The sequence below is a fragment of the Syngnathus acus genome, chromosome 5 (genome assembly GCF_901709675.1).
Source record: "Syngnathus acus chromosome 5, fSynAcu1.2, whole genome shotgun sequence".
Classification (NCBI taxonomy): Eukaryota; Metazoa; Chordata; class Actinopteri; order Syngnathiformes; family Syngnathidae; genus Syngnathus; species Syngnathus acus.
Window position 1 is genome coordinate 4,685,325 of NC_051091.1, and position 25,582 is coordinate 4,710,906.

Sequence of the window (25,582 nt, forward strand, 5' to 3'; positions counted from 1 at the left end):
CTTGCCTGCGTGTGGTTTATTAAAATATTTGAAAAATATATTAAAAAGTATTTCAAAGTATTTGAAAACAAAAAGTGTTAAAATGGAGGAAGTCATAGCAAAATGGTCCACAGGGTGCAAAATATTGATCAATATAATTTTTCTTTTTAAATATGCAAAAGGACTCTGGATTATGATAGAGAGACTCCTGTTTCTGAAATTTGTCATCCAACTACACATCAAGTTTAATACATGAGAACAAAAGCTCTCGCAGGCAGAAGACACTTGAGAAATGACGCCCGACGATTTGATTTATGAGGGTTGAAAGATACTTTGAAGGCATCTCCCACTGCTTTGCTATTTGACAACAACAAAAAAAAAGATGGATGACTCTTAGGAAACGTAATTAAGTTTAAAACGGCTATGCAGGACCTCATAGCCTAAGTTAGTATCTCCCAGCAATGTTAAAATAAAAAACTACCAAAACACACCGCCACCATTTTGTCTTTTCCCCGCTCCGTCACAATTCGTCGTTTTCGCTCCTACCACCTCACATTTTTTCGGCGTGCCAAATAACGCTAACAGTTGGTACTTAGCATCATGATGGAAGGAGAAACAGAGGGCTGGTGAAAGGAGCGGCGAGCCGAAGCTCCCCGCAAACTCGAATGTGAACTCTACTGGTTTGCATAATTTAAGGTTAATGAGGAAAAACAGCAGATAAAATCGCTCTCATTTTATGCCGTCTGGCTTTGCTCTGCTGGGGTGCATTTCATTAAAAAGGCATCAGAAGCGGTGCTTTTAATGAGGTGTGAATTCATCCCACTTTCACCCCCTTTTATTTGGTCACATCAAATGCCGACGCGAGTGTAAATTTCCTTTTCAAGGAGACGCACACGAGTATTTAAGCGCAGCGGCGCACGGCAAACTTGTCATTCCTCCGCCGTCGGCAAAGTATTTTTAAAGGAGAGCAAAACGCATCCTGTCATGACGTTCAAGTACAATTTACAACGTGAACGTTATCGGCGAGCAAACTCGAGAGTGTGTACACGGGCGACCTTTCCGTCCCCAAAAGTCCCGAGGAGTGTTTTAGATGCAAATGCAGCCTTTGGCCTTTTTCTCTCTCAGTAATCCTCACAGAGGTAATTGGAGGCAGAGCCACACGGCGTGGTCCCGTCTCCGGCGCCGCCTCGTCCCACCTCAATTTGCATGCGAGGACTCTGAGATTCAGCCTCAATAACGCGGCGCCGCTTTGAAAGATGAGTTTTTAATCTCGGAGAGGAGATGAGTTTCTGACCCCGCACCTGTTTGTTTCCGTATCTCCTTTTCTTTGCTGTCATACAAAAGTGACCTGCGGGAAAATTTGTCTAGGCAGAAAGGCGCCGTGGTCCCTTAAGCACTGTCATTGTGCATTCATTAATATCCCAGCATCTGACATGGTGGGGAAAATGCTTCTTGGCGAAAAAGGGCACTTGTCGACTTGCTAACAGGCAATCAAATGGGCTGACAGCAAGTGTCAGCTTATGTGTGTGCGTGTGTGTATGTGTGTGGAGGCAAAGGAGGCGTTGGGCCTATTTATTCTTCTCCCATTGCCCTCTATTGACCCACGTAATGGAGAATTTTACAAAGGGGAAGCGTTTGAAATATCCTTTGGATGTGGGTAATGTGTTCATCGAAGGAGAGTGTGCCCTGTAAACATTATACACTCCCCCCCAACACACACACACAAAACGCACACACACAGCAACACTAAGCATCTGGTTTTCAGCTATGGAAATGACATCCAGGTAATAAATCTTTTCTAATCAATTAAATTCAAGTGAACTACACACACGCAACACTTTATATCAAGGTACGGATATAATATATAAATATTCCATCATGCACAGTTAACGCAAAATTGACACGGTCACAAAAGTATTTCCGATTACATCATGCTGCCTTGTAATTTGCAATCAGAGCTAGAATATTTTACACTGCACGCACTAGCTGCTTTAATTTATTCCACTTGAATACGAGACGGTAGAGGGAATGTTAGTTATTGCTGTTAAGCGTCAAAGTCACCTTTATCGTGTGTGTGTGTACACACAAACGCGGCTGCGATGATACAACTCTTCACGCGCGCCATCACGTCTATTTAAAAACAAAAAACAATAAAAAATAAATAAAGTGTCTCGGCTCATTACGCCTGGGTTTTTATTGTGAGGTGACAGCAAGCGGTAACTCGGCAGCGTAATTAGCGAGTGATTTCAAAGCATATTGTGTCATCTGGGCCACTTTTTAATTGTTTGCGTTTTAGAGGTCGCACTAAACGAGCTTTTAAGAACTGCGGCATCCAGGACGGGCCTTCCCTGCACACAAAAACAAAACAAGCTTTGAAAGCAAATTAGGAGTCAAAAATTAGCTTGCGCCACTGCCAGTCATGTGATTTTGTAACGAGATTAACTTTTTATTTTGAACTGAAAGTTTTGTCAGGATTCTCTGTTGTGAGTACGAAACATGTCTTGCTGAAGTGACTCCGACGGGCTAAGTGGAAAGACAAGAAGAAGTGAAGGATGATTCCGGGCTGGGCACAAAATGAGTGCTCAAGACAGAAAATGAATATTGACTCTGAATCTATCAGTAGAGCGTGGCAGCCGCTGCCGGCACACAAGGTGAAAACAAGAGATTGTCACGGCAAAAATGAAGATTGCGGAGGTGCGCTGACGATCATGATTAGCTCTTTAATCCTGTCCGCACCTCACTCAAATTCTCCAGGCAAAGTCATTTGAATCGATTCCAAGTCCTCCAGTCAGAGTCATCGGCCGACAAGTTTTGGAAAGAAGGAAATGGATTTTTCTGTCCATTTGCGAGCCAAGGCCAGCGCAACGCACACCCCCGTGGCAGCGCGGTATCGACATACCCCCATTCTTCATTTCTTCAATTTATATCCACGTGACGTCATCTTTAATAGTCGCCGCAAAACGTGTTGATGAAACACGAACAATTGCCAAGACAAAGTGAGCCGCCAAAAGGAGTACAACTGCCTTGGCATAATAAATATCTTAATTAGATGAGCACCCTTTGCTCCGAGGGCCATCGAGATCGAGTTTCCCCCCCTCCCCCCGACTACAAAGTGTATTTAGTGCGCTTAAAAGGCCGCTTGACAGAAGTCTTCAGGCTGACCTCCAAAGCTTCTTCCCCCCTCATCTATATTTATATGATGGAGCGGCACTAATTTTGCTCAGTAAATCAGTGTGCACATTTCATTGTGACCTCCAGCTTGACACTGAATTAAACAATATCAGGTCCTGAGAAGGCTGCTTTAACAAGCCTTAAATTCCTCCGTCCAATCCATCAGCCGAGAGCTTTCTGACACACGCAGCCAAGAGCATGAAATAAGGCAATTATTGAACCCTTCAGTCCATTTCTACGGCTTGGCTGGCAAGTACGAGGGAAGCTCAAATGAGCCCTACACACCTCTCCGACTTTGAGCTTTCAGATGGCTCTTCTACAGGGGTGACGGAAAATAAGAGGGGAGAAAGAAATGATCACCAAAATAGGACTCTTTCCTTCCCGCACGTGCGGATTGTCGGTGTGTCACGTGTAGGGAAAATAAATGGCGGCTGCAAGTAGCGGTGGAGCTTTCTGGAGTGGTCTTGAATTATTCCAGAGAGCAGAAAGTCAAAAGTTCAGTGTGACGCTAAGGGTTCCTCTCTGGTGCGTGCACAAAAACAACTTATTTGGCATTTTCCATGCAGATAGTACTCAAAGCAGTTTCCTCTCCGATTGAACTGACAGATAATCCATCATGGAGTCAGCGCCGCTGTCAGGAGGAAGTCTCCGTCAACTCTCCATCAAGTCCACCAAGGGCACTCACTTTGCTCAAGTCTGCCTTGGGAGTTGGATTGGAAAATTGCAAGAGGGAGTTGCTAGGAGCTTGTGAGTGTCACTCAAAAGTAAAAGTAGAAGCTCAAACTTCTATTATTGTCTAACCAAAATGTAGACTGGATGTTTGTTCAGAGGAGGCTTTAGCTGCTATTGGATCTTTGAGTGAAATCAAGTCCAGCTATTTTGCACTTATGCGTATTAAGCACGAGAGTGTCTCCGTTGAAGATATTCATGCAAACTTGAATGAGCAACTTAGCATTGTGTCTGGAACCATTTTGATTTTATTTCGACCGCACAATCAGACTAAAAATTGATCAAACAATGAATTTGTAATTGTGTTCCAAATGGTCAAACTGCCACAAATAACAATAGTACAGACTTCATTGAATATTTTGTGAAGAACAAATCCTCAAATATTACCTGACGTAAAAAATTCACAGCACTTGAGTTTTATATACTTGTTGTGAGCGACAGAGATAAGGCATTATTAGATGGATGCACTGATGGGGACAAAAAGAATCAAGAATGATTTAGCGTTGGCAGTTAGCGTTGTCTTTGCTAAAGTCAAGCGGCATGAAATTATGGCAGTGCGATAGGCCGCCTCTGAGCCCTTTCAAAGATAAGGTGACTTATTATTCAAGGCTTGGCAATGCATCTTCATAAAAAGCACAAATCTAATCAAATGCACATGAAAGGGTGACAGCGTGACAAAAGGAGAGCAACACAAAAAACGGAACGGTAAAAGTGTTTGGGCTCGGTCTAATCTGTGGTTGTAATCTTCACCGTGTGTTGATACCGATGTGTAAATGAAAAGTGAGAAATATTCAACGACACTTAAAGTAGAAAACAGATAGGTGCAAACAGGCAACATTGGCACATGAGGGAGGAGAAACGATTGGCTCAATAGCTGACGATCTGTAGTGCTAATGACAGCTGTACTTAAAAAAAAAAAGCTTCTGGCCTGAGGTCAGCTCTGCGACCGGAACGGAACGCGCGCGGATACTAAGGCCACCTGGAGGTTGCTGCGGAAGATAAATGGCACTCTTCTACTTCTTGATGGCGGCCACTGCTTTCTTGGCAGCGTCGTCCAGATTGTCCGCGGCCGTGATGGGCAGGCCGCTCTCGCTCAGGATCCTCTTGGCCTCGGTCACGTTGGTCCCTAAAAAGCACAGCGAGAAAAGAAATCAATTGCCATGTCAATGAAAATTGCCCAAGGCCTTCAGAATACTCAGTAGTAGCATCGACAACATTTTTTGTACAGGAAAAATGGCTTCCAGAGGCAGTCGCTAAACACAATGGAGGACTCGGGCGCAAATGACAGATGGGTCAAGTGTAGTTTCTTTGTCTGCAAACACTGCAGTTGTTTGTCTGCATGTGCTCCGCTGGCTGCAAGATGAACAGAGGAGAGCAGATGCTGGCTGACATGGTGGCCCGGGACCCTCGTACGCCGGCGCATGCACACACACACACAAATAGAATCCACACGCATGCACACATGAGCCAGCAAGTCTCGACCGGCTGCCTCTGAGCGCTGCTCAGCTCTCTATGAAAGGAAACACAAAGCTGACAAGGCTGTCACAACACGGGGGCGGAGGGGTGCCGCTGTGGGTGGAAGGACATGGCGAGCCAGCCAGGAAGCCCGTGGAGCATCGCCAAATGAGATAGGGGGCCAAACAGCACAAAGGTTCAATAAAGCAAAAACGAGCTCTGATGCTCTCACGCCGAGACCTTCATGTAGCACAATGACCCCCCACTAAAAAAAAAAAAAAAGCCTTTTTGCATACTGACGCTCTGTCGCAAGATATTTACATAAGATCCACTACGTCCGCTTTCACACGTGCAGGTTTCACATGATGTAACCAAAGTCGTGTGTGTGTGTGCGTGTTTGTTTGTGAGTGCTTGCGGGGCCCCGGCAGCCTGATCAATAGAGCTTTTGTCAGGAATTGCATTAGCCGTGCCACTTAACGCCTAATATTTCATCTCTTTTGTCCAGCCGGATAATGAGTAATTCCAAACACTGTGCACTGCAAACAATCAATTCTACAGTGTAATTAATTAGTATAAAAGCAGGAAGAGGCCTTCCTCGAGGAAACAAAACAGGAAGATGAGGTGACAATGAATATTTTTGCATCCACATAGGAAAGCGGCAGATGTGAGTTAGAATTCAAAAGATTGATTCACGAACTTCTATGGGATTGCCTTAATATCACCACAAGGAAGATTATCTGTCATTAAAACCAATTTGCCACAACAACTCCAGACAAACAAGTACGTCATATATGGCCCAGGCAAATCCATTATTCATGACGTGCTGCATTTATTATAGACAAATGTCTACTGCGAGTGCCTACAGTGGTGAGATAAAGTAAATCAACACGACGTTGCTCTTCCCGCATCCCATAAATATTTATGAAGTGTGGACTGTGTATGACACTGTTTGGTTACTGCCGCATCTGTGTGCGAACAGAGAACACGATTATTTGGCGTTTTTGTGAATGTGTGTTTGAGTTCGGACGGCTGACAGCAGCGGAATTGAACTGGCTGAGCGTGTGTGGAGTCTTTCGAAGAGCGTGACTTCATAGATGGCTGCGTGTTCACCTGCGGCCACTAGGTGCTGCTGGAGACCGACTCTCCTTTTGCGGCAGGTCGCACAATCACAGGACAGAAAAAAATGGATGAGCTCTCTTTTCTCATTGTCTGCATATTCTCACATGACTAGTCAAAACTGGAATCTCGAGTTTTTCCCGAACCCACATATTCGGTTGCCTAACTTTTTAGAACTTTCCAAGCTACCGAATGTTTCCAAGCCCGCTCAACTTAAGGTCTTTAAATGCAGCCAGAGAAGTTCCACCACACCATCTTGTAACTTCACAACAGATTTCTGGCACGTCTACGCTGTATTTAGCATTTGAATTGTGAGAACGTCACCTGAATGTGTGAGTCAATTAGAGTATTTCAATGGGATAACAAGGTTTGGGGCTGTGCCAAAGATGGTGTAAAGATGGAAGCTCCTAATTGTGTGGCACATTCTGCTTTAAAAAGGTGAAATTCTCAAGTGATGAAGAGAAAATCACGTCTTAGTTTCACAAGGCACTCGAAGAGGAGTGGTGCTGGAACTGAACAGTAATTTAAAAGTGTCAAGCACGTTTCAGTTTATTCTGTGCTGGACATGTTTGAGCACAAGCTGAGGTTGAGGGTTTGGTTCCAAGCTTTGGCAAATGTTCCTCTTTCATCGCTTGCTGTAAATGAAACTCATTTGTTATTATCTGTTTTCATTCAAACAATGTTTTTGCCCTGGAATAGTTAAACGCACAGCTGCATTGCCGTGAATATGAAAAGCTTTTGTCCCCATTCAAGATTCAATTTCAGTGAACTGAAAAGACTTGCGAACAAACAGTAGCCTTATTTGAAAAGCGTCGATATGTCATGACAGAAGGACTAATGGCTTTGAACAATATAAAAATATTTAAATATAAAAAATACATGATTAAAATAATCAAGGACAGTCACAACTATGATTACTGATATTTCATTTTTGTGTCACTATAAGCAAAAGCATTTCAAAGACTCGATTTAAGGTAAACACCCATCAAGGTTGAACGGTCTGTTCCGTGATGCTTGTTGACCTTCGGATGCTGATCATTTAAAATGAATTTCCTCATAGGAAATTAAAAACTCGAATCTGTCCGATAGCATATCGCTGTACTATTAGTGAGCTTTACTTTCATCACCCGATGTCGTCATACTTGTTGAGACTGTTAATCCTCCTAATTATCAGTGGCAAGCAGCAGAAGTTTTCTCTTTGCATCGGAAAATATTTGAAATGTGCTCCTCCTATTAGCATCCCGCGAGCGAAACATCAAATGTGCTCATCAGAATGCACTCTCGATACTCGTGATACCTCGTTTTCCTTTTGATGTGCTGCCAGTCATTAACCAGTTCCTACATGGCCAATATTGTTTGGACTTTTGTTGAGGACATAAACACTGTCAAGCAAGGAAGTTTATAACTAAAATGTTATGCAGAATGGCAATATCATGGATTCATGTTTATTTTAAATGTGTAAACCAATGTGAGTAGATTGAGGTGCACGAACTGAATCAAACAATGCTAGTAGCCGACGTGATGGAATCCATTTAAACTCATAAAAAAGACCTTTAACTTAAAATATATACCGTAATTTTCGGACTATAAGTCGCGGTTTTTTTTCATAGTTTGGGTGGGGGGGCGACTTATACTCAGGAGCGATTTATATACATATATATGGTTTTTTTTTCACTTTTTTGGGCATTTTATGGCTGGTGCGACTTATACTCCGGTGCGACTTATAGTCCGAAAATTACGGTAATTAAAAAAAAAACTTAAAAAAAGACAAATGACGCCAAATCACTTTTGAAGGAGAACGCTCTTTTGTTGTCTGACAGGCAGTTAAGGGACAAAGGAGGAAATTAATAGGCCGGGACCACAGCTAAGCTTTTACCTTTGTTGCTGAGCCCTAAGGGCTATTTTAAGTTTCTTTTTTTTTTTTTCTTCAAAGTACGGCTGGCCCAAGAGGGCGGCGAAGTCAAATCTACTGGAGCACGTGTGTGTGTGCATATGTAAATTCTCAGACTTATAAATGATCAAAGGAGGTTCAGTGAGACGCCGGCGTCCTACATAAACACCTCATGCATCTCGACTCAGCCCTTCTTCTCCTTCGCAACTCTTGGGCCAACGCGATCAAGCCATTTTCTAAAAGAGCTTTCCCAATTAAAAGTGTGCCAGTTAATCCATTCTGATCCCGTTGAAGAGTGCTGGCCTGTGCCCACCGCCCCGCAGCAAGCCAGCCTAGCAAGCTGAGCTGATTGATTCCGAACCAATCTTCTCCACAAGGCTGAAAACGGAGATGTAATGACTATCGTGTGAATAAGGGCCCAAGCCAAACAAGCATGGCTGGGACCACCACAGGCAGCGACCTTCTGGACTTGGTGAGTCATCTTAGATAATAGGGCTTGGGAGTTGTGTGCTGCAGGCTCAACTTACTGCATTTGCCACTGGAGATCTTAACACCCTCGTAATTGTGTTTGGAGTCATAGTAGTGTGTTTAAAAAGTGAAGAAAGCCCCAAAAAAAAAAAAGAAAACTCAGCTGTTGTGTTTATTTTATTTCACGGGGCAGCCATGCGAAAACTGCACTGCGGTAATTAATTCACAGCCGCCATCGAGAAATGGTTTTCATGTCCCGATCTCTCGACTATTGGTGTCGCAATCTCCCCGTTCGGGTTCTCGAGCACGCACAAGTCGAAAGGTGATCTTATCAGTGCTGTTCTGGACTCTTATTCTGGCCAAGCTTAATGACGGCTACGGCACAATGTGACACGTTTGAGAAATGCACTGCTGCTCGTGTAGGGACACCGGGCTGCAATGAAGATGAATAATCTCATAAGAGTAGTTTCAACAGTAAAATCAAGGTGAGAAGGTGCGGTGTTATTCGTTTCAGAACACTGATAGAAAGGTGCATTAGGCGGCATTTTACACTATGTTCCCGACAGCAGGTCAGATTTTTTTTTAAAAATTTTTTAAAAATTGACCACAGCAGATATGGAGTGGAATCTTTGTTGGCCACAGCACCGTGAGTGGTGATGGGCCCGGTGCTTAGAAGAAGTTTGCCTACCTTCAAGCCTGACCACCAGAGGCACCTTAAGTTCCAGCTCTCGACAGGCCTTGGTGATACCGTTGGCAATAATCGCGCAGTTGACGATTCCACCAAAGATGTTGACCAGGATGGCCTCAACCTGAGATATAAAAGAGGAAGAGTAGAACAACAAACTAACAAGCAGAGTTGATTTTCTTATAATTAAAAAAAAAAAAAAAGCAGCAGATGACGTATTGAACAAACAAAAGAAGCCCAGCGCACATGTTTGTGTTTCTAAATGTCCGATTACACAAACGATCTCCGACTTGATAATTAGCCCGGCTCGCTGACTGGAAAAGTAGATGGAGAACACACAGGATTAATCCTCTCCACTTGTTTATAATCACTGCTAATCTGCAAGTGCCGATTTGGACCAACAGCTTGTAAGTGTCTCTCACACGTGTGTGTGTGATGCGAATGTGTCTTCTTTCAGCATGTGGTAATGATGTTTACTGGCAGGCAAGATGAAGGACTTGGATATCTCAGAGAGTAACACTCGAGGCACTGTCCTTTACATGCCGTCCAAATGATCTCCTTGTAAACAGCACAGAGAGGAAACAGCATGGAGAGAAAATGGACAAATAACTACCTAACTACCTTTTGTATTCACGTCTGACACCTCAGATGATGTTTTCTCCCCAATGTTGATAAGATCAGGTTTGAAAGTAAGCCTCAAATGCAGTGGAGCAGTGAAGGCGAGGGTTCAGGACAGGACACGATGAAGGGAGAGAGGGTGTTCAGTTCAGATGGAATAATGTTGCTCTGACGCAAAGCCAATATGAGGAAGGTTAGGGGAAAGGGAAAAAAAAAAAAAAAAAAAAAAAAGTGATGTTTTCCTCAAAAGACCAGCCAGCAGTTTTGAGCCGCAGTGGTTGGACAAATTCGCTTGGCTCAGGCGTACGAAGGAAGGCTTGTTTGAGAATGTAGGCCAGATGCGGCGTGGCCCACAGAGATTTCGAAGAAGGCTGAATACTTAAGTGCCAATATCACCACAGTTGTCATTTAATTTTACACAGCGAATGACTAAATATAATAGTTTGTATGTAGTGCACAATCAGCAGTAAAAATATTTAAAAGATAAAGAAATACCAAATGTATTGTTCTAACACAATACACTAAAGCAGCCTCCACTAGGGGGCAGCATAGATTCAGAAGCCTTTTTCATTCCCACCGTCGGCAGGGCTCTGCTCTCTTGGTGTTTGCAAGCCATTTTTCAAGCCTGTCTCGTTTGGGAAGAACAATATGTCTTCCATTCATGCGTCTCCTATTGACATCCATGTATATAAATGATACATAAGAAAAGATTTATGTTGCTTGGCACAGAGGTAAGTGCTGTTTATAACAATGTGTATGCTCACAGGACTTTTTGCAAAGTTGGTGTTTTCTTTTTACTTGTGGTAGCCCCATAAAGTGGCCCAGTCCGTGGGAGATAATTTTACTTGTCTGACGGGGCAAGTAAATGCAACTTTTAAAGTAAAATAGTAAGAAATTCCCAAATAAAGGAATGAGCATGTGAATGTCATTGGAATGTATGAAGTGTGACTCGGTTTTTGGTTAAGTTTGTGGTGTAGAATGTTGAAATGTAAAAATATAATGAAAAATATCTGGCAAATTTTCTCTTGAAAATTATTATTATCTGAGGTAATTACAATTAATTAGCTAAGGACACGTTGAGCTTGCCGCATGGGAAAAAACATGTATTTTTTTTTCATAAATAACTAAAATGTCCTTTCTCGAGGAACGTGTTAAATATCGCAATAACATCGACATGGATATATTCAACAACCATATCGGCGTTTTTCTAATATCGTGCAGCCCGAATTCAAAGCCAATCTTCCTGATGTGACAGCCACTCAAATCACAAGTTGTGCCCTGCCCTAGTCGTGTTCTCAAAATTCTCACCCCAAGATATGAAAAAGTGCCAATCTGTTTCAAACATCAGATTCGGGGAGCAATACGCCGGTGAGCATATTTGGGAGCGAGATTCTTTTTCCCCCCATCAAAGATCAGCACATGTGAAAAATCACATGCAATGCCCCACCTCGCTCTTTTTTAGGGCATTTTTTTCAGGCAGTATTATACAGCACACGACGCCGCTCGCTACCTTGGTGCCATGTGAAATTATTCAAATTTTACTCGATAGGATCATCGCTGTTGGCATCCCGAAACCTGTCAAGGCATATTGAACTCAAACAGGAAAAAAGAGGCTACTACAAGTTAAACAAATAAGCGCACCAGAAAGCCATAATACCCAATCTAGATAATATAATTTGACCTTTGTAAAAAGTTAAAAAAAAACTTTTTGTGAAAGTCATCATATTATATCCACAGACTAATAGAGAGGGGAAAAGTGTGAACTTCTTCCCTCAAGACGGAACCCGAGGAGGAAACGTCAGCATTGTGTTCCTACTCATTCTGCTGGGCTCCTTTCAAGACTTGTGCAAGCGTTGCGGAATTATCAGTCAGATACACATTTTCATGCCCATAACCCTGTTAAGCACTCTTAATCTCTCCGCAGGAAAGGACGAAAAGCGAGAGCGTCGTGTTTCCTTTGTTACCAGAAAGCAGATCGGGTTGGAAAATGAGCGGGCTAGAGATGCCCGCGTGTCCCTTTGCGGCCTATTAGGAGGCCATTGTTGCGTCTTATCTTCAGCACGCAGCCTGCGAAGTCACCACGTGCTCCGGCAGGCCTTGTTTATTTGTTTTCCATCACCATTTTATAACCTCCAGCCACAGGTTAACTTGCACAACTTCCAAATGAAGGCGGAGCTTATGCCTGGAATCAAACTTCTACCAAAAATGTCAAACGCAAAGTTCAATGTGATGGATGTGCAGGATATGGCAAAATATTTTTTTGGTGTGTATCGGAGCATTTCAAACACAATTGTGGTTTGGCTCAAGTTCACTAAACTGAGAATGAATTGCACAAATGATCAAATTTAAATAAAACCGAAGTGATAACATTTCTTGAATGAAATCAAGTGTAAACCGTCGTGCCTTTGAATCAGCGAAGGATATTAAAATGAATAATAAAGATACTCCTTCGACGCGGTCTTTATGGAGCATTCACCTTCTGGACATGAACTGTTACAAAGATGAAAAGCCCGTGCAAATCTCTTCATAGGACTGATTCAGAAAAAGGCGAGACCAAACAAACAAAGTCAGGCTGCATGAAAAGAGAGTGCAGCGCACTGAAAGCAAAAATAGATGGAGAAAAAAGAAGATGGAAAGAGGTGATGGGAAGCCGTGCAGTCCCTGACTTCTATTGAAGACGAAGACCGGTCCTGGCAAGGAGGGATAAGAAGGAAATAATTATCCGGCCTGCTGAAGCATGACGGGCTCCTCTCGGGTCTGGGGAGACAGACTGAGCATTATGTCAAAGATTGGCCATGTCACGAGCAAAGATACCTCTTGACAGACAGCGGCGGCTTAAGTTTCACGTGATGCTAGGAAAGCTAATGCAACTGGTGACGGCCAATTGCCTAGAGAGAGGCCCGGCTTTCAATTTGGGGGACGCTAAGATCTGAAGCAATAGTGATCTTATTTTCCTTCATTATTGCGGCCATTTTTTTATATTGCAACTGCTACTTGAGCAATGGTAGTGACAATTGCCATAGTATTTTGCAAGCGCTATTGTTGCTTAGAGACGTCGAGTAATTGAGAGGCGGGCGGCAAGCCTGACTGAGGAGAGCGGGACTCCTGCGGGCAGCGAGCGGGAGGTCTGTCATGTCAGTGAGAGATGTCACGCCGCTGCTCACCTCAGGCTATGAAGATGGCCCCACAACACACATGCACGCACACCGGGCAGACAATTGAAGTTGGGGTAGGACAGCCATTTTATTCATCTCCAGAGGGTGTCGTGTCACCGCTGACAGGCAGACATAAATATTCGTCAACCCTTTCACGGCGGGTTAATGGTTGTCCATCAGGCAGCCGTGAGACATGCGGGGGGCCGCACGGGCCCGGTGTAGACACACACAATACGGACACCTTCCGTGGAATGGCAAGGTCACTTATGGAGATTTGAAGAACTGGAAGGTGGCAGGTAAGGCAGATGAGAAAATTGCTTTAGAGAGCAAATAGTGAGGCTTTGTCGCTAGCCTGTGTGCTAAAGCAAAACAAAATGGCAGACATATACCGTATTTTCCGGACTATAAGGCGCACTGGACTATAAGGCGCACCTTCAATGAATGGCCCATTTTAAAACGTTGTCCTTATATAAGGTTTTTAGGTGCGCCTTATAGTCCGGAAAATACGGTACTTGGGTCAGGCTACGCTAAATCGAAAGCTGAATATTAAAAAGCCAACATTCTCTGCTTTGTTCCGAATGTTGCACGCCTGACCCAAATTAATTTATTGTAATGTATGCGCACAGAAGGTCAATTAACCAAATAATTTCAGTTGAGCTTGTAGCATGATCTCAGGAGCCAATGAGCCACTGAAAGGGCAGATGGGCGCACTTTGCAAGGCAAATGATTGCCCCGACTTTTGTCTTTGACACTCCCGCAGCATTTGCGTGTTGACTTGCAGGCGAGCCACTCAAGTTTTACTAACTACGACTAATGGACAACTACATCTTAAATATTTTAAATTAAAATATCTTTTATATATTGAGTAACATCTAGTCAAATTCAACAAATGATATGTGACAACAAGCTGAAACTGGCTTTGTTTCACAGGTATTGTAGTCATTTAATACCCTACTCCAATTTTCACCTTAAAATGAAAAAAAAAAAAAAGGCTGGACAGGAAAAAAAAAAGTGTCAGGTGCTAGCTTTTGAAACTGGAGATAATAGCTGAGTGTTAAAGCCACATTTTGTTGTCAGTCACACATATGTGGTGCAGAGAGGAAGGGAAGGTGAAACTGTAAAAATAAATTCAACTTAGCTTAAAACAAGTCAAGAACTTTGGCTTCATCAGACTGCATAATATCATTTTTGTAAAATCTTGGCAATATTCCAAAAAGTATGATCGGCACTAACAACACAGATCATCACAAAAAAAATAAATAAAACTTAACAGCGATGAGCTATCCTAATAAAACATTTTGATTCCTCTCGGCGTCTATTATGGACTTCACACACCAACTCCGACATTAGCCACTTGAGCGCAATATTTTCATTTGGAATCATTCCATTCCTGACAATTGCATGTACGGAACCCACAAGTGAGGAGAGGTAATTACTGTAGGCTTCATGCATCATGCTTTTCAATATTCCCAGCCATCTTCCAAATGTAAAAATATGCAAACCGCAGTATCGTAAAACAATGAATTATGCATTCACGCTTAACTTAGGACGATACGGTGGCAAACTTGAAACGAAAGGATGACTGCGTATATCTCGAATGCGAGTCCCTTCGCATTAACAGCATGAATCCATTCTTCAGCTTCTTTTAATAATTACGCAACCTTATTGTCACTTTCGCCAAAGACACCAGAAAAGATTGTGTGTCACGTGTGCTGCTTTCCTACATCGCAAAAGTTCCGTTTCCACTTCAGTGGATATCATTCATTCAGATCTTCTTCTGTGGCATTAAAGAAACCAACATGCAACTCCGATTACAAAATGCGGCAAAACTATTCGATGACAGTTCAGGGCCTTACTAGTATTCCATGCGACAACGCCTTTCCAATTACCCGACTTCTGTTGAACGCACGCACGCCCGGAACGCATGCAAAGCACATCGCTCACATCTTTACGCTGTGCCTGCCAAAGTAGTAAAACTTCCATTAAATCCGTTTCACAGGCCATGAAGCCTGACTTCCTCCGTGTTCTCCATGGCGGCGGGTTCAGTGAGCCGTGAACCACACTCGGCCGCCCCCCCCACGCCACCCACCTCTGCTCACGCTTTGAGTTCCTTAAGAATAAACAGAGAGGCTCCCATCTTAGCACTCTATCGAGCCGGTGCCCCACATACGGGTCAACAACAGATGGCTCGGACTTGCCGTTTGTGTGTCAGTGACAGCGAATGGAAGTCTTCTCCTGCAAGATGAGCTCCAGTGATTACAGACTCAGACAGTTTTCTAATTATTCTGTCAACCATCAATCCTGTGGGCTGATGCGGGCCATCCTGTGCCCTGATGGACAATGTAATCACTGCAAGAGCCAGCATCTGACTCTCCCACTCGCCGCCATCCTGCACTTGCTTTTCTTTCAGTTTTTCCTGCCTCCCGAATAGAACAGCTATCTTGAATCGCTGCGCTTATCTTTCTAGTCAGCTCTCACTTAGGCAGGATTTAAACCGCAAGTACCTCGTTGAAATTTAATTCCCATATCTGATCTTTTTGGGATGTTTGTTTACATGTACAAGTGACACTACAAGAAAAAAATTAAACAATGATAAATCACATAAACTATTAAATACTGTTAAATTTGCCTGGTAATAAATGTAAGCTCAGTATTTCACTTCCGCCTTTGGCAGTTATGTTCCTTGTTTAATGTTCGATACAACTCTATTAAAACACACGTATTTCGATAATATTTAATGGTCTATGCCTTCGCTGTAGTTTATACCTAGAGTTTTTCAAAAGTGTTTATTAGCGTCGACTGAGCACATCGTGTATTGATCAGCAATTGGTGCATTCGCTCTGGCTGCATTGGCAAATACCCGATATGCATCCGATTCCCCATCTACATTTCTAAGAAACGTGACGACAGGCTAACGATAACCAATTCCGGGTGTTTTGTGTATTTTTACTGTGTCATATGTCCGAATTGTGCCATTCAAGCCATATTTGGTCCCCTTTTATATTTGCTATTCTTGACAGCATTTGACATTTCCAGTGCTTCAGCTGATACAGTAAAAAGAATAATAAGACAAGCAAATGTGTGGGAGAAAAGAACAGCCACACGATGATTACACTGAGACTATGGGTATTAAAATAAACTCTTAAATATGTATTCTGTTTTAATTGCATTAAAAATGATGTTTTTTTTCCAAATTGTCATGATTGAAGTCTAGTTTCCATTTTTTTCTCTCCATTAAGGTCAACCATACCACTGCTCAATATGTATTTTCATTTCCACATTGACACACCAAGCGTGCCACCCACACACAGCAGCTCCAGTACAGAAACAACCTGCCAGACTCTCAAACTCTGCAGGAGTCCAGTCATTTAAACCTGCCATATTATTATGTTAAAAAAAAAGGGTGTTAGGCTAGAAAAGGCTTACAGAACATAATATTCTTCATCTGTGCCAATGTTCAAGTTATCCAGAGCAAATTTCACGACTATCTGCAGTCTCATCCGCCAGTAGCAGATACCGACTGAGATAACAACCTCGCTGAGGCGTTGTCGCATTGTCTCTCCTGTTTAGCGAACATGGCAGATTGCGCTCCCATCAGATTGTCACGTCAATCCAGACAGCGAACGAGGATCGCCTCGGCTGATACTGATTCTTTCTTCTGGCTGCCACTTATCAGAATGCAACCAAAGAAAATCATGTATGGATGAAGGAACTGTTTAGCAACATGATGCTCTACATAGAATGCAATATGGGATTTAAAATCTACATTGAGCTATATTGATTTCAGTCTTGCGTCTATGCTGTTCAAATTAACTTTAATCCAGTCCCTGAAAATAAAAACAACAAGGCAGAGGCATATTTCTTTGCAGATAACAGGCAGGCGACGTTGCAAGTGAGACTCATCATCTCTCCATTATGCTGGGTAATATAGACATAGGAGAATCACAAAAGAGGCTAGTATTGAATCACTCGTAGAAAATTCAATTACGCTGACATTAATCTCTTGCTGCACTATGCCTGGCATGTCTTACAAAGTAACACACAACATGGACAGAAGTAGAGGTCAGCGGGACATGGGGACTCGTTTCAAGTACACAAATTGCGCTAACAAACTATCATCTGTATTAAGTATACTCGGGACAATCCTGTTTGGTTACAAGATGAGTCGACCAGTCACGATAACAAAGTTATTGACAATTTATTTTTTTCACCAAATTCAAGTGTTTGCCTTTCTACTGATATGGATTGATAGAAAATATAAATATTATTTTTGTGGGAATGAATTACTCTCTCTCTCTCTCGAGACTCTATTTTATGAATCGAATGACTCATTAAGTTGAACTTTGACCACCTCAAACTCAAGAAATATTCATATATATTTAAGACTTCGACATGTAAGTTGACAGGGTGCTCCTATTTTCCTCTGCTAATTAATTTCCGGCAGCACTCACTTGCTCTCATGGCAATTAACTGAGGCCTAACCTCAAAAATTGACTTCAAAATATACTCAGCACTAACAGCTCACGAAAACAAACAAGGCTTACAGTGTTAATGGATGACTGCGAGAATGTGAATGAGCTCATCAAGCTTATGTTTGAGTGGCTTCACATTATCTCAGTGTATGTGAAGAATCTAAGAGGCGCACTACTGCTGCAATGTGCTCCAGCACTAGACAAGAAAAAGTTGTCTGTAGTATCACCCATTAGCAAATGCAAAACAGAACAGCGAAGAGAATCATGGCTGCTGTCGAAAAACATGCAATATCTGGAGGTAAGTGTCTTGGCATATTGCAAAGACATCGACTGCAGTGAATTTGAATTTGCTCACTTGGCATCCTTTTGGTTAGCAGTGGGATGTAAAATGGAAATGCAAATAGATGCAAGAACTTGCTTCATTGCAGTAACTGACAATCGAAGTCTGAATGTCAAACTGAGAATATTTGCAATCAAAAACCACCATCAGGAAATTGAAACTGCTGAGTATTTTTTTCATCCATCCATCCATCTTTTATAACGCTTGTCTCCACGGAGGTTGCGGGTGTGCTGGAACCTATCCCAGCAGTAGGCGGGGCACACCCTGAACCGGTCGCCAGCCAATCGCAGGGCACACAGAGACGAACGACCATCCGCACTCACACCTAGGGGCGATCTGGAGTGCTCAATCGGCCTACCAAGCGTGACTTTAGGATGTGGGAGGAAACCAGAGTTCTCGGGGAAAACCCACGCAGGCACAGGCAGAACAAGCAAACTCCACACGGGGGGGACCGGAGGTTGAATTGAACCCGCAACGTCTGAACTGTGAGGCGGACGTGCTAACCAGTGCCCCGCCGTGCTGCCCGGTATTTTCTTCCATTCTGGGAAATGAATCAATTTGCAATGATACTCAGACTCATTTTAGACTGCACAAGTCCATACTCAGTCACAATCATCTTCCTCCCCGACCCCCCGTGAATCTAAAGGCCCCAATGTGATGACGGCGTGGCTGACGGCTTTTTGTCCAAACAGTGCGAAGCAGGTGCCGCAATGATAAAACACTCCTGGCAGCAATAAGAGAAGAAAGAGTGCAGAGCTCAATTAGCCGTCGCTCCAATCCCAGATCCCGTATTGATTTCCCGCAGATAAGGAATGCCGGACAGGGGAACACTCAATCAAACGTGCCGTTGGGAATTGTCTGATGCTGTGAGAATCCACAGGGACACATTGGACAAGGTGACAGGATGGCGGCAATGTATTAGCAGTCCGTCGTCTTTATACATACTGAAGAGTATGGAGAAGTAATACCGCGGTCTAATGATGATAAATAGAAAGTGATCTAACTGTTCGGAAACACGCGAGGCACTGTACTAACCCTTAAGCGACGGCGAAGGAGACAAGACGAGACAAAAGTTCTCCGAGGGCCAAATCAATCTGACAAGTCTCGAGTTCCCTTGCGCATTTCGAGACAATCCGCTCACTTCTTCAAATTAACCTTCAAAAGACAAATGTGGGCCCGAATGTGTGGCAACCTTATTAGTCCTTTTTCCACTTGTCCAGAAAATGAAGCTGGTTAAAGTAAAAGGAATTGACTTTATTTTATATATATAGCAGCGATTGAAAAAAGGTGTGAAAGTTCCAACTTTCAACTTAAAAGGTCACAAGGTCAGTGGTACCTCGCGTGAACCTGCAACATCCACTTTTGCATTGTGAATCCAAATGTAGCACATCTAAATGTTTCCTACAACAAACAAAACCCCGAGCTGTCACAGGAGTAGCATTTTAATGCACTGTAAGCAAATCTGCTGGAAAAACATTGGATGAAGCAGAACTTCTCCCCCGTAATGGCTAACCAAGGCAATGGCTTTGTCACAATATAGTGTTGCTTAGAAGTAAGAAATGAATCACAAAGACAGCTCGCTCTCCCTTACGCGCACAAAGCCACACACTTAACTGTCACGATGGCAGATTGTTGGCCGGACTAAATACGTGGCCCCTTCACGGCCAGGCCCATATTTGGATCTTGTCTAATATCGTGCGCATTGGGAATGAACTCAATTATTGGTGGCAGGTTGCTTTCTTCCATTCTTGTTGGCTTGCATTGCTTATGTTTACAACACGGGGGACCGGGCACCTCCCACAGGCCGTGTGCTTTGGGCGCAGCTTGTGATGAAAGGTTGCAGTGTTCCAAGACTTGGAATATGTGTGGGCTCTGACGGATAATATGAACATACACACTCCTGCACGTGTGATTGGGGTATGCGCTTTCCATTGCAAGCTTCTTAATGGTATCATGACTCATCGGGTGAAGCGAGCTCTTATCAGTAGATAAAGTCACTGGGAAAGTCGGAATCTCGTAAAAGACCTAAAAATGGCTGCCCCATTTGTGCTTTTTTATTTAAAACATATTTTCCACCGGAGTAAAAATTAAACAGAGAAGATCCATCTCGCCTTGCACATTTAATACATATTTTGACATCTGAGTTGGAATTTGTAAGCACTACACTTCATATAAACGGCATCTCAGTATCTGATGATGTTTGCCATCCTTCACAAATGTCATTATTTACTCAAGCCTATAACATTTCAGAAAACAGCCTTCAGCCCTGAAAACAAAATGGATCTCGAGTTGGGCAAAACATCCATCTGTCACTTTCTTGACTGCAGCGGCACAAGGCAATAAAAGGCTTATTTGGTATTTTCCGTCTTCAAAAAGCATCTTGCCTACAGGTGACATCAAGTGCACATTCAGGTATTTGGCGCACAAACATTCCTATATGAAGCAAGTCTGGAAAACAAATCCGTGTGCTGTAAGCACGCTAGAAGTCTAAATATAAAAACCTGACTCGTCTGTTGCTGACCCAAGATAGAGAAACCTGTTTCAGCATTACTTGTCAGAATCAAACAAACAATATTTTCCACTCACAATACTTCGAAACATGTTTTCCCAGCAGGACAATTTTCTCAGCTTTTCCGCCTCTATTTTTTTTCCAGCATATAATAACGGTTAAGGCAATACATGCTCCAATGGCAGTGTTTTGAAACAGAAAGGGGCTTTTGTCATCGCTGCTATTCAGTCATGTCACTTGCTCTTCTCTCAACACAATGAGCTTGAGACATTAAAGCTCAGCGACACAGGAGTGAGGGAGAAGCAGATGGAGAGGTAAAACGTGTGTTGAAAAGGAAAAAAAGATGTGCTACTCAGGGAAATGTATAGCATCTTTACAGCATTTTTTTTTTTTTAAATGATGTTTTGATCTTACCTTGGGGTCAGCTGTAAGAAGCTTGAAGGCCTCGTACACCTGCCTCTCTTTGACTCCTCCTCCGAGATCCAGGAAGTTGGCTGGCTTTCCTCCATGCAGGTCAATGATGTCACATGTGGCCATGGCTAATCCAGCTCCATTCACTACAAGTGGGGAAAAAAAAAAGCATGACGGACTTTGAATCGGTAGACTAAAATTGAAACGTAGGTCAAACTAACGACCAATCACGAGTTGTTGTTTGGCTTTACAACGACTTGAGCCAAGAGAACAAAATGCTGTAACTCGCAGATTGACACCTCACCCCAAATATAAATTCAATCATACAGACGTCGCTAGTGCGGCTTATTAACATCTTATTGTAAGTGGGCCCTAAAAGCGTTCCTTACTTTTACAGGTGGGGGCAGGCACCTACGTGGATTGATGAGAAAGCTAAGAGAAAATATTTGCGTTTACGGGCCAACGGGGTATGAAGAAAGTGCACCTGTTGGTGCTGCTGTAGTCTGTAAAAGCTTTGATTTATGACAATAATGTGGGCCTTTAATGAGAACGCTAACAATCCGGCTCACAAGAGACTTTCTGGGTGGATTATCACTAATTAGAACACATTGGTTACGGTGGCATCCCTTCTGGAGTCCTCAGAAAACTGCTTGTAATGTGGATTAGAGGAGAGCCCAGAGTGCCTTTACTTTGGCAAGGATTTAACTGCGTCCCGAGGGAATTAAGATATACGGCGGATATAAAGAGTCGCTACGATGCAGCTTTCTGTGATGTAAAAATGCAATAAAATAAATAATTTCCTTTTTTTTTTTTACATTTAAGGTGATCTACTGTATTCAACGAAATCATGGTCAACAAATTTTGAAATGACGGTTTGTTTTTTTTACGTCAGAAAAACATTTGATCAGGGGTGTGTAGACTTTTCGTATGCTGTGTTGCTTCCATACCAAAGCAGGCAATGTTGCCATCCAGACCGATATATTTGAGATCCCACTTGGCTGCTTCCATCTCTGTGGGGTCACTCTCAGTCATGTCATCCATGGCAAAGACAGCCTTTTGACGGAACTCGGCATTGTCGTCAAAGTTGATCTTAGCATCGAAGCACACCACTGGTCATGTAAGCAGACAGGGGGGGACATAAAATAAGCAGTGACAAAAGGAGAAAAAGCACCTGATGTGGGATGCAGGAAAAATGAAAGGATGTCACATGCAGACGGGTGATTATAAATTCAAAAAAACGGAAATTAACAAAATGAAAGGTTTCCCCGTGGCTTGTTTGAATAAATTATTTCAGAGGTTAGCGTCTGAATAAATTGTGGCTCGGTGCCTTCCTCGCTGTCTGGAAGGGATAAAGTCGACCATTATAGTAGACCTCATGGACATCTTCTTTACACTTCAAAGATTTAATTTCAAAGAGGCCATATTCATTAGGCTACCTACAAAAGACAGCAAGCAAAATATTCGTTCGTTAGTCTCAGGAATTTCTTTGAAAACGGTACAGCAACAAAAATAAAGGCATCAGAATAAATATTTGGAATGCATGACCTTTGAATTGTCTACATAAAGAACCCATGTAACAAAAAAATAAAAACATTCAAAAGCAACTGTATTTAAATCACGATAGGAAGGAGGTACCTTGTCCTTCAGGAGTCTCTCCGAGAGGGTTGACTTCAACTTGAGTGGCGTCGACTTTCAAGAAGAGATCATAGAGCCTCTTAATCTGATCTGCTGCCTGCAAAGTCCATAGAGGAAAATAATTACCCGATGGTTCAGATCTGAGCAGCCGGCCCGACCAAGACCAATCAGCCTCCAACACACGCAACAAAACATGGCAGATCACCTTCGCTGTCACACTGTCTGGTTTCAAGTACCGGTAATCAATTGATTTGGACAAAAGGCAACAAATACAGTTCGGCGCCAGATTGTCGGTTTCACATTATTCATACATTGCTTTTATTTTCAACAAGGTGGACTTGAAAACTAAAATTCCCAATGCGTGCACTCACACAACTGATGTCTCGCTCACATTCAGACAACCACAAACGATGCTCTTGCTTTTTCCAAGGGTTAGGAAATACAATAAAGTGTCTTCCTCCCTCCAAACACAACCTAGGGAAATACCATTTGCAAAGCACTGTACAGAACCACCAGATGTGACAGTTGACCCTCTGGCAAGCACGCCGAATGCCTTGACACTTCACAGCACACATCGGAAAACTAATAATATCAAGTTTGATTGGTCTATAAATAATCATGCAGCTGTCTTTGGGTACACAGAGCACGTCCATATTTTACAATACATCAGTGGCTCTGCATCACACTTTGTTAGGACTTTACAGAGTAGACCTTACTGTGCTTATTACCTGTCTCTGCAGAGGTCCTTTGAAGCCCAAATTAGCTGCCATGCGAATTGCCTGGTCGTCCTGTACACCTTCAAATATATCTATGACTTCCTGTCAGAATTGGGGTACAAGTGAAAGAAGCTGACAGCAACTCAAACACCGAAGAATAATTTTACACCAAATGCCCGACTATGGATTATAAATTTGCGCTTTTTACGAGTATGTGGATTGTTAAACACAAATGACATACCTTAAAAATGAGTTCTGGTGTGCTAGCTGCTACTTCCTCAATATCCACACCTCCCTGGGGACTTCCAACCATAACGGGACCGTTACAGGAGCGATCCATTAGAATAGCAAAGTAGGTCTCCCTGGTTATGTCCAAGGCCTCTGCAACCATCACCTTCACATGAGGAAAATGGGAGATGTGACTGATGGATGGACTTTGGTTAGCTAATCCCTTTGACTGTGGTAAATACACTCAATGCATTTGCAAGTTACCACATTTGAATTGCAAACGCCGGAAAAACTCGGCGGAATCACTTTGAAGAAATAATGAGATCGGGGGAGGCAAATTTGGGAAATCAGTTGAGGGACAGGAGTGGTTACGTTTATAGACACTACTTTATTTTGCTTCCAACCCATCACCTACTAAAATAGGAAGGACTGCCTTATCTGCCTTTCGTGTTTCGAGAGTATTCATTTAGTGCTATTAAGTGGACTTCTTAACAGTCATTCGCTTTGCGGTTCACCTCTGTCCATATTGTTTCGTTAAAACCAAAGCCTCTCAATTTCTACTTGTTTCTCTATCTCGCCTTATTCCACAAGAATATTACCCATGCCTCTCTCCATCACCTCTGCACAATCCTCTATCAGCGCTGACAGCAAATCCATGTGGCTGATGCACAAGTGCTGTTTCCCGCTGAATGGCATTCTCTGCTCGGTAGCGCGGTGAGGTCTGGGAGTAGATTCAAGCTTCATTGGAAGGTTGACAACTAAGCTCTGGCTGTCGTATGATTGGCCAAGCTTAGACTAAAAGGACTACACTTACCCAGACCTTCCACACTTGCTGGCGATGCCTAAAAATAACGATTCTCGTGGAAACTCTCAAGAGGTCCAGTTTGTCAGAAGGCTCAAGATGAGGCCCACATCATAATAATGTGTGGAGTGCAGTACCGTCTTGTTATCATTATCTTCGCTGGATAGCAACTTACCGTTTTCACTTTCACTCCATCTTTCGGCGTCTGCTTGGTGGTCAGATTGAAACCCAGCATCTTATTAGCCAGCTCACCGACAACTGCGGGGCTATGGGAAAGACGATAACACAGTTGCCACACACTGAATACGTTATGGAGGATTAGAGAACGAGTTCAACTCATATTAAATGCGGGCGTCAAGCAATGGAGAATACGACGAGTGACTTCGGTATATCTCCTCTATGCAGTACTGTCAATGAACCTCATTTTTATTTGTATGCAAGGATTGCTTCGAAAGAGCCGGATTTATGAATGAATAGAAAAGAAGAAATAAAGCTGTGATTATCACAGAAAGCCGAGTACTCAATCCATTCCGGTTTCCCTCTGCATATTCTGCAGTACAGATGCACTCTAAATTATTCAACTCTCGTTGCAAACATTAAAAATGTAATGATTTGCAATGAATCAAAAAAACAACAAGGTAACGACCTCATCGCAACTAATTAAAATCCGCAAATAAATGTGTGGACGGACCAGCAAACTTTTTATTCATTTCGAAACAGCCAAAACAATCAAAGAAATAATCAAATACAAAGAACAGTGAAAAATATGCACCACACTTCAGAGTGAACCCTCATTTTAATTTAAATAAATTGAACATGCAAAAATCAAACTCTGTGACTCCGCAAAGCCTTAACAGAGGAAAACTCTCCCATGTGTCAAAACCAAATTTGTGAGTAAAACTAAAGGTCATGGCATAAAAAAAAAGCAGAAGTCTTATTTTCATTTCAAATAATCCTGGCTACTGCATGTGCTTATGTCAAGCCAAGAGGCATACTCACTCCTTGGTTAGATGTACTCCGCCTTTGAGGCCGCTGTCAAACACACCTTTGCCTCTCCCACCAGCCAGAATCTGAGCTTTTAGCACAATCTCTTTGGCATCTGCAAAAATAGACGGACATACATCGCACCTTTAAGTACCCCTTGAGCGTGCTACTCATCCCATTGAGGGAAGAAAAAAGAAAAGAAATGTGTGGACCACTGA

The 25,582-nt window shown here is 42.8% G+C and overlaps 1 protein-coding gene across 1 annotated transcript in view; it reads right to left on the minus strand.

The window, feature by feature from the left end:
• Nucleotides 1-4,109: 4,109 nt before the first annotated feature.
• Nucleotides 4,110-25,582, minus strand: part of suclg2 (succinate-CoA ligase GDP-forming subunit beta) — a 31,803-nt gene continuing 10,330 nt past the window's right edge. The window contains exons 3-11 of the mRNA XM_037251967.1: nucleotides 25,380-25,479; nucleotides 24,556-24,646; nucleotides 23,592-23,744; nucleotides 23,363-23,452; nucleotides 22,635-22,731; nucleotides 21,947-22,108; nucleotides 21,003-21,145; nucleotides 9,498-9,618; nucleotides 4,110-5,005 (exon numbers count right to left, since the gene is read on the minus strand). Of these exons, the coding sequence (XP_037107862.1) occupies nucleotides 4,893-5,005; nucleotides 9,498-9,618; nucleotides 21,003-21,145; nucleotides 21,947-22,108; nucleotides 22,635-22,731; nucleotides 23,363-23,452; nucleotides 23,592-23,744; nucleotides 24,556-24,646; nucleotides 25,380-25,479 (1,070 nt within the window). The 3' untranslated portion in view covers nucleotides 4,110-4,892. The remainder of the gene's footprint in view (nucleotides 5,006-9,497; nucleotides 9,619-21,002; nucleotides 21,146-21,946; nucleotides 22,109-22,634; nucleotides 22,732-23,362; nucleotides 23,453-23,591; nucleotides 23,745-24,555; nucleotides 24,647-25,379; nucleotides 25,480-25,582) is intronic.